Source organism: Cibotium barometz, chromosome 36, assembly GCF_041138505.1.
Source record: "Cibotium barometz isolate CiBa-2024 chromosome 36, ASM4113850v1, whole genome shotgun sequence".
Lineage (NCBI taxonomy): Eukaryota > Viridiplantae > Streptophyta > Polypodiopsida > Cyatheales > Cibotiaceae > Cibotium > Cibotium barometz.
This window is the reverse complement of record NC_141081.1, coordinates 48595728-48609777: the sequence shown is the minus strand read 5'-3', so window position 1 is coordinate 48609777 and position 14050 is coordinate 48595728. Positions and strand designations below refer to the sequence as shown.

General features: G+C 42.7%; 1 protein-coding gene and 1 pseudogene across 1 annotated transcript; one reads left to right on the top strand and one right to left on the bottom strand.

Annotated features, from left to right (window-relative positions):
- Positions 1 to 5121: 5121 nt before the first annotated feature.
- LOC147617992 (uncharacterized) lies at positions 5122 to 6375 on the bottom strand (annotated as a pseudogene).
- Positions 6376 to 8514: 2139 nt separating this feature from the next.
- Positions 8515 to 10281, top strand: LOC147617991 (uncharacterized). The gene has a single exon (XM_086776254.1). The coding sequence runs from the start codon at positions 8526 to 8528 to the stop codon at positions 10017 to 10019; it is 1494 nt and encodes a 497-aa protein (XP_086632380.1). The 5' UTR covers positions 8515 to 8525; the 3' UTR covers positions 10020 to 10281.
- Positions 10282 to 14050: the final 3769 nt, after the last annotated feature.

Sequence of the window (14050 nt, the reverse complement as noted above, 5' to 3'; positions counted from 1 at the left end):
ATTTTCTAAAATTTTTCAATTTTCTAAATTCAAACTTGTAGTGGGAGGATTCCTACACAAATTCAAAATTCAAGCTTGAATTTTAGAGGGATTTTTGAGCAATCAAGGAGATTTTCAATTCTTCCAAGAGGATTATTACAAAAAAGTACAAGGTACTATTCATTGTTTATGTTTCCATTTCTTGGTAATGATCCTTTTTGAATTACTCCATTAATATGAGATTAGTGTATGGATTAGTGCATTAATAAGAATGCTAATTATTATGTAGGTAATTAGTGCATTTAAATGAATATTTCTTTGTATTAGTGCATTAATGTGAAGGTTAAGTGGTGTGTAGTTAGATTGATTAGCAATCAATGACTTCATTAGTAAACAGACACATCAACAAAAGGGAAACACTAACCTTGAAGTGCGACGGGAGATTAGTGGTTTGAGGATGATGATGAGAGTACACGCCAAGAAGACAAATTTGCATGAATGACACTGATGTGTGTGTGTGTGTGTATGTGTGAGTATGTGTGTATGTGTGTGTGTGTGTGTGTGTGTGTGTGTGTGTGTGTGTGTGTGTGTGTGTGTATGTGTGAGTTTATGTGTGTGTTTGTATGTGTGGGTGCGCAAGGAGGAGAGAGGGAGAGAGGCAAGAAAGGTGTGTGTGTGCACAGTTGGAGAAAGGGATGAAGAGGGCGGCAGGGAAGCAAAGAGAATGGGATAGAGGCGGCTCAAATCGACAAGATCAGGACGCGAGGGAGAAAAGGGGGCCCGATTGACGGTGGCGTCAATGGGCGCACGACAGAACATGGAAAGGGAGCACGACAACGGTAAGGACAAAGGCGGCTCAAATCGACAAGATCAGGTCACCGAGGACGTACACACATCTCACGTGATATGTAATCTTTGCAACTGTACCTAGGTCGCGAGGACATCACATCTGGTGCCTAGGGAGGTGTATGTATTGCTATTGGGGAGACCTTGTGCTTTGTGATTAAGGACAAAGGCATCATAGTGCCCTAGAGAAAAGAGTGGATGATTATGTGCATAGGAGAGGACAAGGTTGGATTTCTTAATGTATATGCTCCTAATGTGCCGGTAAGGTGGCCAAATTAACATTTGGATGCTGATTGGAGACTCCTTACCCACATCTGAGTGTTGGTGCATGGGACAAGACTTCAACGTGCTACAGGATAGGCGAGGTGGTAGCTTAGCCACCATTTAGGGTGCTAAGCCAGCAACTTGGGAGGATTTTAGATGCTTGGCATGTGGAAGGATTTAGCGAGACCTTTCGGAGTTTCTCCTTCTCATGTTTGGACAAGATGGTGGGGGATGCTAATCTCTCTCACATTGATTGTTGGTATGTAGATGGGTGGGCATGCAATTGGGGTGGGGGATGCTAATCTCTCTCACATTGATTGTTGGTATGTAGATGGGTGGGCATGCAATTGGGGTGGGAGACTATTGGGATCCTAGCAAGGGGTCAATCTTGGTAAACCACCAACATGAAGAAGATTAATTTAAAGTTTTTCCCTGTGTAATATCCTTGATCTTGAAGCAATGTTTTGTACAGGTTCATGGAAGTGAGATTTGGCACGTTTTGTGTTCAAATCTCACCTCTCGTCGGATAGATCATTGTGGTCTCTTGGGATTGTTCCTACGACGTTAAAAGCCTCTCTCTCTCTCTCTCTCTCTCTCTCTCTCTCTCTCTCTCTACAATATTGTAGAGCTTACGTAAATCAGGGAGAGAGTCTCTCCCTCATCCCCACCGCCTCTCTTTTTGGGTTTCGGTGATCCATCATATCCCTGGTAGATCATCTTAATTCTCCAAATCGACATGTGTTGGAATCCCACTACGTACTATATGTTGCTACCTCTTAAAAACCACCACAATAGGTAACTGAGAGATAGACATGGATCCGACAGTAGGCTCCAGGTATAGAATTGTGCGCAAGATCGGAAGCGGAGCGTTTGGTGAGATTTATCTCGGTAAGCTGTGTGCGTGTGTGCGTGCATGCGTGTGTGTGTGCCCCTCCACTTTCTCTCTCTCTCTTTCTGATTCCGCAAAGCTAATTTTTGTTAGGGTTTGGCAGTCCGATCATGTATATACATTCACAATGTGGTCCGATGTCCCTGGGCCCCCACAGCAACTTCCCCCCTTTAGATGTATATACATATCATGTAATATGGGGGGCAGCTAGACCCTCATGCCAAGTAGTGCCTGCCTCTAATTAACTCGTATTATCCATTAATCTTTAACTTTAAAACTTCAATGTGGTCCGATGTCCCTGGGCCCCCACAGCAACTTCCCCCCTTTTAGATGTATATACATATCATGTAATATGGGGGGAAGCTAGACCCTCATGCCAAGTAGTGCCTGCCTCCAATTAATTTTATCAAGTACTCCACATTGGGATAGGAACTTCTCCACCTTTTTCCATACATGATGTACTACTTTGCAATCCCACAAACAATGCCTTAATGATTCCTTCCCACTTTTGCACCAAGGGCACATGGGATTACCTTCCCCCCATCTGGCAGTAAGCTCCTTGATAGGTAGTTTGTGGTGCAATATCCTCCACAGCAATAAATTGAGTCTTCCAGACACTGAAGCTTTCCATAACTTTTTGTTCAATTTGCAATAATACAATGTCACCCTGCAATCTGCCCTCTTCCACTTTTCTACCATCCTAGACAGCCATTTCACTTCCACCCTCTTGATCTTGACTTTGTGACCAATCAACTTTCCGTTGATCTGCCACTCCTTCAGAGAAGGCTCAAAAGAAATAAAGGGAGTAGAGGGCCAATCAACTTTCCATTGATCTGCCACTCCTTCAAAGAAGGCTCAGAAGAAATAAAGGGAGTAGAGGGCCAATAGCTTTTCTAGTAAATTAAGAAATAATCAACATAAAAACTTCCCTAATCAACTGCAGAGTTGTGCTGTCTAGAGTCGTGATATCCTGAAGGTGGCAGAAACTTGTTTTGGCAATAACTTCTTCATCCCAACTTCGAATTGGGTCATCCAAGTACTCAAAAGAACCAGAATAGGTCTAGTAGAACTGCAAAATTATGCTCCAAATAGCCGTAAATGTGACTTTTATAAAAGCGACTTAATTTTTACTTTTTTAGGCTTAGACGAATTGTATCACTTAAAATAAGTCCTTTCATGCATTCAAATCCACCAAAAATCATAATTAACATATTAGAGCTCAATAGTGCCCAATGAAAACCTTTCCTGACTATCTAACCCTTAAGGTTGTAGCACATACATAAAAATAATTAATTAATTCCATTATGCTTACTTGACAAGATCCCGTTTCTTAAAAATTTTGTATCGTTGTCAATTATGAACAAATTGCGTTTGTGCAGTGTTCTATTTTAATGTTCTTTCAGTTTTTTATAATTGTAATATTTAATTCTAGTTTAATTTGAATTACGTGCTTTTGTCTATCATATATTTCTGCGCTCACAAGGTAATCAACTATTGATATATGTGTGTCAAGATGAGAGCCCGGACTAATTGGTTTCTATGTATTGAAAGCAAACCACTTGTATACCTTCTTTTAATTTCTTGTGCAGGCATACAGATTACTCACAGATTCACCACCAACTGTGCCACTATCAAGAACTTGTATCTAAACCCCATCTACCTCACTCTACCTCACCAACCATAAACCCATCCATTACTTTTAGCTTAACCTCTTCATCCCCGCAACGTGCTTTTGGTTCATGGTATTTCAATATTTTTTCCCTCATTGAATTAAATCATTTGTTTTATGAAATTTTAGCTGTAAAAAGTCTTGTTACCTAATAATCATACAGAAAAAGATGATTTAATATAGGTGCAGGTAACTTGGGTGACATTGTCCATGGACAAGATGCCTGTACATGCATTCATGTTCTTTACAGTTAGAGGCTACTTGTACATGCATTCATGTATGGTTTTTTCTTTTTTTGGCTTTATAGTGAGAGGCTATAGGTCTGTGCGTGCATGCATCCATTGACAAGATGCCTGTACATCCATTCATGTTCTTTACTGTGAGAGGCCACCTGTATATGCATTCATGTACTTTACTGTGAAAGGCTACTTGTGCAGGCATTCATGTATGGTTTTTTTTTGTTGGCTACTGGCGTGTCCATGCATTCATGTACTTTATTTTTGTTGGCTACGTCTCCATGCATTGATGTATGGTTTCTTTACTTGCAGGGCAAGATGTGTTGGTGTCCTCCATATGTGCATTTTGAGAGGAAGACCATGTTTTGCATGAACAAAGCCCAAGCACATGAAGTATATGACCTTACCGACTCTGGAGTGGATGCATGAATATTGACGAAGGCAGACTTTAGAGACAGTGACTGGTTAAAATGATCAAGAAGGTGCCAAAGAGGGGCAACAAAGCCATGTTTTGCATGAACAAAGCCCAAGCACTCGAAGTATATGACCTTACCGACTCTGGAGTGGATGCATGAATATTGACTGAGGCAGACTTTAGAGACAGTGACTGGTTAAAATGATTTAAGAAGGTGCCAAAGAGGGGCAACAAAGTGAAATTCAGAGATGGTGGCTCCATGATTCCAACCTCTTGCAGATCTGCTCTTGCTGCATGTGAATCCTTTGCACCATTGATGTGGTCCCACAACAAACTTTCGACGTTTTTGAGATATGCATTGGGTCCAAGAGATGGTTGATGCAAAGACTTGTCCAATAAGGTAGTTGAAATAGAATAGAATACCTCTTCATCCCATTGGGGAGCCCTTCATCAAGCGTCTTCATGGCTTGCCAATGTCTCTCGCGACCATATGTGGAGGTCGACGCCCGATGAATCCTCCACGCAATTCATGTGGCTTTGAGAGATGACATTTATGGCCCTGGAATATCATCTTTTTAAGTGCATGTGACCTCCGTGCATCCAGTCTTGGCCCACAAACTAGACATGCATGGTAGCCACTAGTGACAAATCCTGAATCCTCCCCATAGCTACAAAAGTCATGCATAGTCCACATAAGTATGCCTCTAATACGTGCCTGCTTTTGTCTTCCACCTTGATGTCGGACCACAACTCCTTTAGCTCATCTATAAGAGATTATAGATACACATCTAGGCGATTGTTTGCAGATACACATCCATATTCTTTACCTTGTAACGACCAACACTAGCAAGCTGAATATCAAATGCCCCTTCTTTGTCGTCAACCATGGTGGAATGTTGTAGTTCACAACAACTACGGGCCACACACTATATGTTGCGCTGACCAAACGGATTAACTCCATCCATTGCCAAACCAAGCCGCAAATACCGACGAGGGCTCTTTTGCAAAATCTAGCCAAGTCTCTTTGATGTGTTTCCATGCCATGCAAACTGCAGGAATGCGTTGCACACCATCCGTGGAGCGGTTTTGGGAGTGTCAAGACATAAGGCTTGCAATTGATTTGCACCTGAACATGTGTTGAATGTGCGGTATTAGTGGAAAATGCCTCAAGACCTTCTCCGGCATAGTTTCCCCTCAAAGATCTTTACGATATCTGTCTCAGCACCACACTTTGGATATTTTTCCAAGTCCTTGTACTCCCTTTGAAAGAGGACACAGTCGTTGGGGCAAGCATGTGTGGAATTATAGTCTACGCCCAACTTTCGGAGTATCTTTCTTGCGTCATCTCTGGAGCTCGGCATTGTATTCTGAGACAGCAATATGTGATTCTTCAAAAGCCTACACGTCACACCATGTTGAACATCGAGCAAGCATTGTAAAGATGCAATAGTCGTTTGTTTAAAACATGCACACACATTACCTGAATAGCTCTGTGACGCTTTTATCACTCCAACCAAATGACCCTTGAAGGTTTAGCAACGTAAGAACTGTCTTCAGACAGGAAATCCTCGAGCCTTCATATAAGGGTGTACGAGCCTCTTGCTTCATACCCTCGGCCACCAAACAGGATCACTTGCCTCAAAAATTACCTCGAGCATGTCATCCATCTCTTGTTCGAGCATCTCCACGTGTGGATATTTATTGGCATTCACATCAAGAGCCATAGGCATAGCATTTTGCAAACCTTTAGTGCCCGCCACTTGGTTGGACCGCATGCAAACCCACCTAACTGGTTGCAGGACTCTTGTCACTTCCCTAGTGTTGGAGTCCTGTGAGAAGCATAGCCCACATATAAATTTAAAGATACACACAGGCTTTAGACATCCACGTACTATGATCAATTTACCGATGAAATATGTTGTGCAACCACTTGATCAATAATGGTGGGATCAAACTGGCCGTATTCCTCCACATGCTGCATCATTACACGACGTTGTCGTAGCACTGCCCATTTGCACTGGTTGCAAGGACATAACGCTGGGTCCAGCTCTAAGGTGCACACATGTATTCCCGACATGAGGCCTTCCCGTCATCTCATATCCCCGGGAATCCATATAAAGTACCGACATGAGGCCTTCCCGTCATCTCATATCCCCGGGAATCCATATAAAGTATCCAGTGATGAGGCGGATTCTAACCTCCAGTGCCCGTATCCAGTTTCGGCTTCTCTCATCCTCGGCCCACCACACCTATGCTTCACCACAGGGGGGTGGCTTCCGGACATCACCACAGGCATGCTTCAACGTGCTACAGGATAGGCGGGGTGGTAGCTTAGCCATTTAGGGTGCTAAGCCAGCAACTTGGGAGATACTATGCTTTGCCTTAAGGATTTTAGATGCTTGGCATGTGGAAGGATTTAGCGAGACCTTTCGGAGTTTCTCCTTCTCATGTTTGGACAAGAGGGTGGGGGATGCTAATCTCTCTCACATTGATTGTTGGTATGTAGATGGGTGGGCATGCAATTGGGGTGGGAGACTATTGGGATCCTAGCAAGGGGTCAATCTTGGTAAACCACCAACATGAAGAAGATTAATTTAAAGTTTTTCCCTGTGTAATATCCTTGATCTTGAAGCAATGTTTTGTACAGGTTCATGGAAGTGAGATTTGGCACGTTTTGTGTTCAAATCTCACCTCTCGTCGGATAGATCATTGTGGTCTCTTGGGATTGTTCCTACGACGTTAAAAGCCTCTCTCTCTCTCTCTCTCTCTCTCTCTCTCTACATAAGTATGCCTCTAATACGTGCCTGCTTTTGTCTTCCACCTTGATGTCGGACCACAGTCCTTTAGCTCATCTATTCGATTATAGATACACATCTATAAGCGATTGTAGATACACATCCATATTCTTTACCTTGTAACGACCTTGTAACGACCAAGCACTAGCAAGCTGAATATCAAATGCCCCTTCTTTGTCGTCAAACCATGGTGGAATGTTGTAGTTCACAAACAACTACGGGGGGCCACACACTATATGTTGTCAAGTGCTGACCAAACGGATTAACTCCATCCATTGCTAAAGCAAGCCGCAAATACCGAGGGCTCTTTTGCAAAATCTAGCCAAGTCTCTTTGATGTGTTTCTATGCCATGCAAACTGCAAGAATGCGTTGCACACCATCCGTGGAGTGGTTTTGGGAGTGCCAAGACATAAGGCTTGCAATTGATTTGCACCTGAACATGTGTTGAATGCGTGGTATTAGTGGAAAATGCCTCAAGACCTTCTCCGGCATAGTTTCCCCTCAAAGATCTTTACAATATCTGTAAGCACCACACTTTGGACATTTTTCCAAGTCCTTGTACTCCCTTTGAAAGAGGACACAGTCGTTGGGGCAAGCATGTGTGGAATTATAGTCTACGCCCAACTTTCGGAGTATCTTTCTTGCATCATCTCTGGAGCTCGGCATTGTATTCTGAGACGGCAATATGTGATTCTTCAAAAGCCTACATGTCACACCACGTTGAACATCGAGCAAGCATTGTAAAGATGCAACAGCCGTTTGTTTAAAACATGCACACACATTACCTGAATAGCTATGTGACGCTTTTATCACTCCAACCAAATGACCCTTGAAGATTTAGCAACGTAAAAACTGTCTTCAGGATGGGAAATCCTCGAGCCTTCATATAAGGGTGTACGAGCCTCTTGCTTCATACCCTCGGCCACAGGATCACTTGCCTCAAAAACTGCCTGGAGCATGTCATCCATCTCTTGTTCGAGCATCTCCACGTGTGGATATTTATTGGCATTCACATCAGGAGCCATAGGCATAGCATTTTGCAAACCTTTAGTGCCCGCCACTTGCTTGGACCGCATGCAAACCCGCCTAACTGGTTGCAGGACTCTTGTCGCTTCCCCAATGTTGGAGTCCTGTGAGAAGCATAGCCCACATATAAATTTAAAGATACACACAGTCTTTAGACATCCACGTACTACGATCAATTTACCGATGAAATATATTGTGCAACCACTTGATCAATAATGGTGGGATCAAACTGGCCGTATTCCTCCACATGCTGCATCATTACACGACGTCATCGTAGCACTGCCCATTTGCACTGATTGCAAGGACATAACACTGGGTCCAGCTCTAAGGTGCACACATATATGCCCTACATGAGGCCTTCCCGTCATCTCATATCCCCTCGAATACATATAAAGTACAGGGAATATGAGGCGGATTCTAACCTCCAGTGCCCGTATCCAGTTTCGGCTTCTCTCATCCTCGGCCCGCCACACCTATGCTTCACCACAGGGGGGTGGCTTCCGGGATGCGCCCCACATCACCACAGGCATGCTTCACCACAGGGATGCCTTCTCTCTCCGTCGACTTCTCACATCTTCCTCTACCCCATCCTCCTCCGCAGGCCTTCCTCTCTCATCTTCCCCTTCCAGGTTGAAGTTCTGGTGTTCAGTTCTGGGCCTTGTTTTCACGGTGGTGGTTGCGAATGAGGGTTACTGTGTATATCTGGCATGCCGGGGAGATGCCCCAAGCATGATTCATGGGGAAGACTGTGTGTGGATCCCTTCTACGAATATGGATACTAAAGCTCTGCTGGACAAAGACCCAGGTGGACGTTTCTATATGATGGTTGGATGTCCTGGAATCGGTAAGACTAGACAGTTATGTGATGCTGCAAGGGATAGGGGAGCAGCAATTTATCTTGACGGGGCTGCACACAAGTCTTTCAAAGCCATACAGGCGACTATCAATGAAAGGTACAAAAGTCTTCGTCTCAGTTTCATGTCATGGATGCGTCCTGAGTCAGGACTGGAAATCGTTGGCGAATTGGCTTTCTGGGTCAAACTATTTAGACGAAAGCAGCTGGTCTTCATAATTGACCATATTGATAAGCTGGCTGAAGCAGATGTTTTACAGCTAGTTTCATGGGCGAAGAGGCAAGCTGATGGTAAGCGCGTCACGGTAATCTTGGTGGGGTCTGAGCAGAGTACCAGGCTAATTTCCAACTCTGATACCAGAACCAGAGGTCGACTTGTGATGTGTTATCCTCCAAGCGCTCAGGAGGTAAGGGAGGCTCTGAGAAAGTTCATGAGTACCCACCCAGATAAGTATAACCTGGATGTTGAGGAGTGTCTCTACCTCCGAGGGACATGCCCAACTGAGTATGGGCATGACGACCTCCTCGCCACAGAAGAGTATTTAATGGAGCAGTTCACAGAAAAGCATGCCAGATTTGAGAGGCAACGCAGGGATTTCCGTGATGTAGGTTTTTGGTTCACGCTTTTAGTGGCAGGGTCTAATGGCGTGTCATTGGTGGAAGACAGGTCATTGGTGGCTCTCCAGAAGTACTATGTCCCTGACCTAGACATGGTACTGTCTGAACCCTGCATTCTGTATTATAAGCAAAAGGTGTACTTTATCTCCGGCCGCAGCCGGGAAATGCATGCCGATTTGGTGCTTCAGGCCTATGGAAAGGAGGTCCTGGAAATCTCTGCAGAAGTCGCAAGGCTCTCTGCAGGAGTCGCAAGGCTGTGGTTTTGGCAACGTTCAGATATGTCACAGAAACTGGTGACAGAAAAACAAAAGCTGGTGACGGCAAAGGAGAGGATTGCGAAAATTCAAGAGTGCATGTCTAATAAGTCATATGAGGCTTATGGCCCTTCATATCAGACAGAAGGACCAGTTAAGGCTGAGCCGGTGTGAGTGGTGTATGTGAGACACCAGCAGAGGAGAAAGGGAACAAGAGTGCATGAAGTGGAAGAGCACATATAGTTCAATGTGTGATGCATGTAAGTTTGCCCTGGCACATGTTTTTTTTTGGGATAGATATCTCAGTGTCTCCTTGGGTTGCACATGTTTTTTTTTTTTGGGATAGATATTTCAATGAGATATCCTTGGGACAATCAAGCTTGACATCTTTCTTGGATGTTTGGTATAATGTTAAACGTGGTGCGATTTGATGGCTTCACTTGTTATAGGCTTATTTAATCATTCATATGTATGACTTGGCTTTCATTTTGGGATGTTGGCAGTGTTTTCTACATCATCATGATTGATTTCAACTTTTGGAATGTTTAAAATGATAAAAAGTAAGTTCATCTTTGGTATTTCAGCTTTTGGAACGTTTAGAATGATACAAAGTAAGTTTTATAGAAGTGGGGAGCTGAAAAACCCACTTAATTCTTAGTTCAAGGCTCTTTTTGTAAATGTGGCTTGTTCCATCTTAAAGTAGGGGTTGATGTTCTAACTCAAAGTAAACTTTGTTTAGTCTTTTAAGTTTGATTTGTAACTCTTTCTTGCTCCAACTGATTATAGAATTAGTTTAGTTCTTTCCTATGTTTGTGTTTCTTTGTTGACATAGAGTAGTCTTGGAGTGCTAGACTCTATCATGACTGAGTATGCCCATCACCTCTGGAGAGTGATAGAAACTCAGCTCGTTGGTTTTATAAAGTATATTCTTTTGAAATAACCTTATACAAACCTGCACCTACTCTTGGGCACTGATGACGTGAGTGGGGATGTCGTAGCTTATCGTCCACGCTATGCATGATAGAGTTGATGAACCTACACTTCATGTCTGGACAAACATTGGAGTTAAAGGTTGCACTTTCGAGTCCTATTCTTTTTAAAGTTTAGCTTAATGTTTTGTTCTTGTAAGTGCTCTAGGACTAGAGTTTATAGTTCTTTGTTTTGCTGTTTTGCGTTATTGATTAGTATCTCAGTAGAGTAGTTTTAAGTTCTTATTAATGATCAAGTCTTTGTATGATTGTGTGTGTGTGTTTATGTTTATTTTTGGAAGGTTCCTTCAATTAGGTAATTGTTTTGTAAAAAAATTTCTTTTTTTAGTTTTTGTTGTTTTGTTTGTTTTGTTTTGTTTTGTTTGTTTTTCGTCTTTGTTTTTGCTTTGTGAACCATATTTCTAAACGAAAAGCTGGATGCTTTGTGTAGTGGCCCCCTCTCTCTTCATCTCCTCCACCTATTGCCCAAGACAAATAAGCCCTCTCTCTCTCTCTCCCCCCGTCTGCGTTGTGATTCGCCAACAACTACAACACTTCTTTTGCAGTTGCACAAAAAAAGTTGTGGTAGATTTATGTAAGACGAAGGTCCACTCAAGGCCATGCTTTATGCTAACTAATTAGCCTAGGCTTGTTTATACGGACTGCTTGGGGGAATAAGGTCGTACACATGTGATTCAGGCCATGGTTTTTTCAAAAGATCGGAAAACATCATGTATGCGATTGTTATATCAAGTCTAGCTTATATCCAACTGGATACAATTTATGCGATTGTTATATCAAGTCTAGCTTATATCCAACTGGATACAATTTAAACCTTGGAAATCGTTCATGATGATACAATTTAAACCTTGGAAATATTGAAATTTAGTTTTTCTTTTTGGTAAAGAACTGCTCTTACAGGAGGGAAAAAAGGCAAACTAAGCCCAAAGTCAATACTTGGTATACTTTTCACTTAAGAAGTAAATAAAAAATCAATCTCTCCGATTGGAGAAATTAATACAAGTTCCTTTCGAGGGGGGGCGACCTCAAAAACCCTCAGTACTGTGTTCTTGTTGCAATCTTTTCTTTTAGCAAATGTTTACGTGAATCATTAGCTTTTCTTTCACAGTTATTGATTAAATTAAGTCTTTGCCAAGAAATACGATTACATTGGTATCAGAGCTTAGGCTTTCTTTCTTTTTGGAGAAAGGAACAGTTCAGGTATTCCATGAAAGGTTAGGTCTGTACATAATCTAAAGTAAGAGGAATTGGGAGCTATTACCCTTCTTCCTGTTGTGCTAGAGATTGGGGGGAGCTCCTATCTTAATACTGCACCTCTTTGGAGGGTACCTATGGTTTTAGTAGTATTGGGAGCTATTACCCTTCTTCCAGTTGTGCTAGAGATTGGGGGGAGCTCCTATCTTAATACTGCACCTCTTTGGAGGGTACCTATGGTTTCAGCAGTATTGAGCTTGTAGAAAGAAGCCCAAATCTACCTCTGAGCTTATACACCACACGATGGTAGCAACCAAGATTTTTCTTCCTGCTACAAAGTCGGGGTCTAAGCACAAGGACAGAGGAGATAGATTTCAATCAAGAGATAAAGCTCCTAATGGCAAGCGTAACAAAGGCAACAAAAAGAAAGACAAAGGCCCCTATAAAGGTCAAAACCGCCTCTCTCTCGAAGAGATGGAACGTTACCGAAGCGAGAATCGATGCTTTAGATGTGGGGAACAAGGTCACTTTTATCGAGCCTGTCCTTCGAGATCGGCTAAAAAGGATAAGCCCTAAGCATCCATGATTCTCACTCGGGAGAACCAAGAGGCCAAAGAAGACAAAGTATCACGCCAATGCTATGCATGGGCAAAGTACGTGATCAAGATTGTCTCATCATGTTTGACCCAGGCTCAAATCGCAACTTCATATCAAGGGAGTTAGCGGAGAAGTTGGGCATCCACACACATGAAATGGGTCTTACTATGGATGTTGATGGTGCTTTTGATAGTCCAGTAGTCCTAGTCACTCCCTTCATTGGAAAGGTCCGACTGCATGTGCAGGGCTATGTTGATCAAGAGGATTTCTTCATTTCCCCTCTTAAGAACCAAGATGTTTTGTTGGGTGTGCCATGGTTTCATAGGATGGCAGCTCATCTTAAGTTCCCAGAAAGAGTAATTGCTATTAAGCATAAAGGTAGAGAGACTAACTTAGAAGTTAATGACGACAAGGGACATATGATTCCTATTCTATCTATCTAAGGAAGCTTTACATAAATCAATAAAGTTTGCTATTTCTGTGTATACGATTTTTGTCAAAGATTCTTCTAAAGTTGATAACTCTCTCTTGTCTGAAACAAGTGATTCATCAAAGTAGATACAAATTTAAAGTTGTTTCTAGATGAATATTCAGACTGTTTTACCGACTCTATTCCAGGTGAACTACCTCCCTCACGAGGGGTAGATGATCATAAGATAGAGCTTATTCCAGGAAGCGCACCACCCAACAAGCCACCTTATCGAGTCTCTCCTGCTGCCCAGCAGGACGAAATTATGACTCAAGTGCATGAACTATTGGAGAAAGGGATGATATAGCCCAGCTCATCTCCTTTCTGCTCTCCAGTGTTACTAGTGCAAAAGAAGGATGGTTGGCAAATTCACAATGCCTTTCATGTTAGCCTCTTGAAGCCTTTGAAAGGTGTTCTGCCTATGAAACCAATCGATGAAGATCCTCTTGAATTTGATGAGCTTGAGGAGATATTGTAGCCTGAAGCAATCCTTAGGCACAAGGACAAGTTGTTGCGAAATGGTAAGGTGCTCCGTAAGTATTGATTAAGTTTAAAAATGATCATTTTGACGATTCTAAAGGAATGATGGAGCCGCAGCTCATTCCCAGGGGTTGAGTGCCTCTCAAGACATCGATGTATAAAAATGTTAATGAAGAAATGTTTTTTTTTCTCGTCTCTCTTGTCTTCATTATGTTTTAATGTGCATGCATGAAGGACATGCATGCATGAAGGACATGCTTGCGGCAGACTCTCTCTCTCAAGCACTGACGGAGTAGACTAACAATCTACTGCGGGATGGTGTCATGGCTACATAAGAAAGAACAAGCTTGCGGCAGGCTGTGTCTCTCAAGCACCGAGTAGATTAGCCATCTACTGTGGAAAGTGTTTTGCTTAAATGTGGATCCCAAGCAAGATGGGCTAAGGCACCTTTAACGAAGCATAGTTGAGGAACGACT

What these genes read in the sequence shown, in the direction of transcription:
- LOC147617991 (XM_086776254.1), top strand. Translation starts at nt 8,526, where the DNA reads ATGAGGCGGATTCTAACCTCCAGTGCCCGTATCCAGTTTCGGCTTCTC.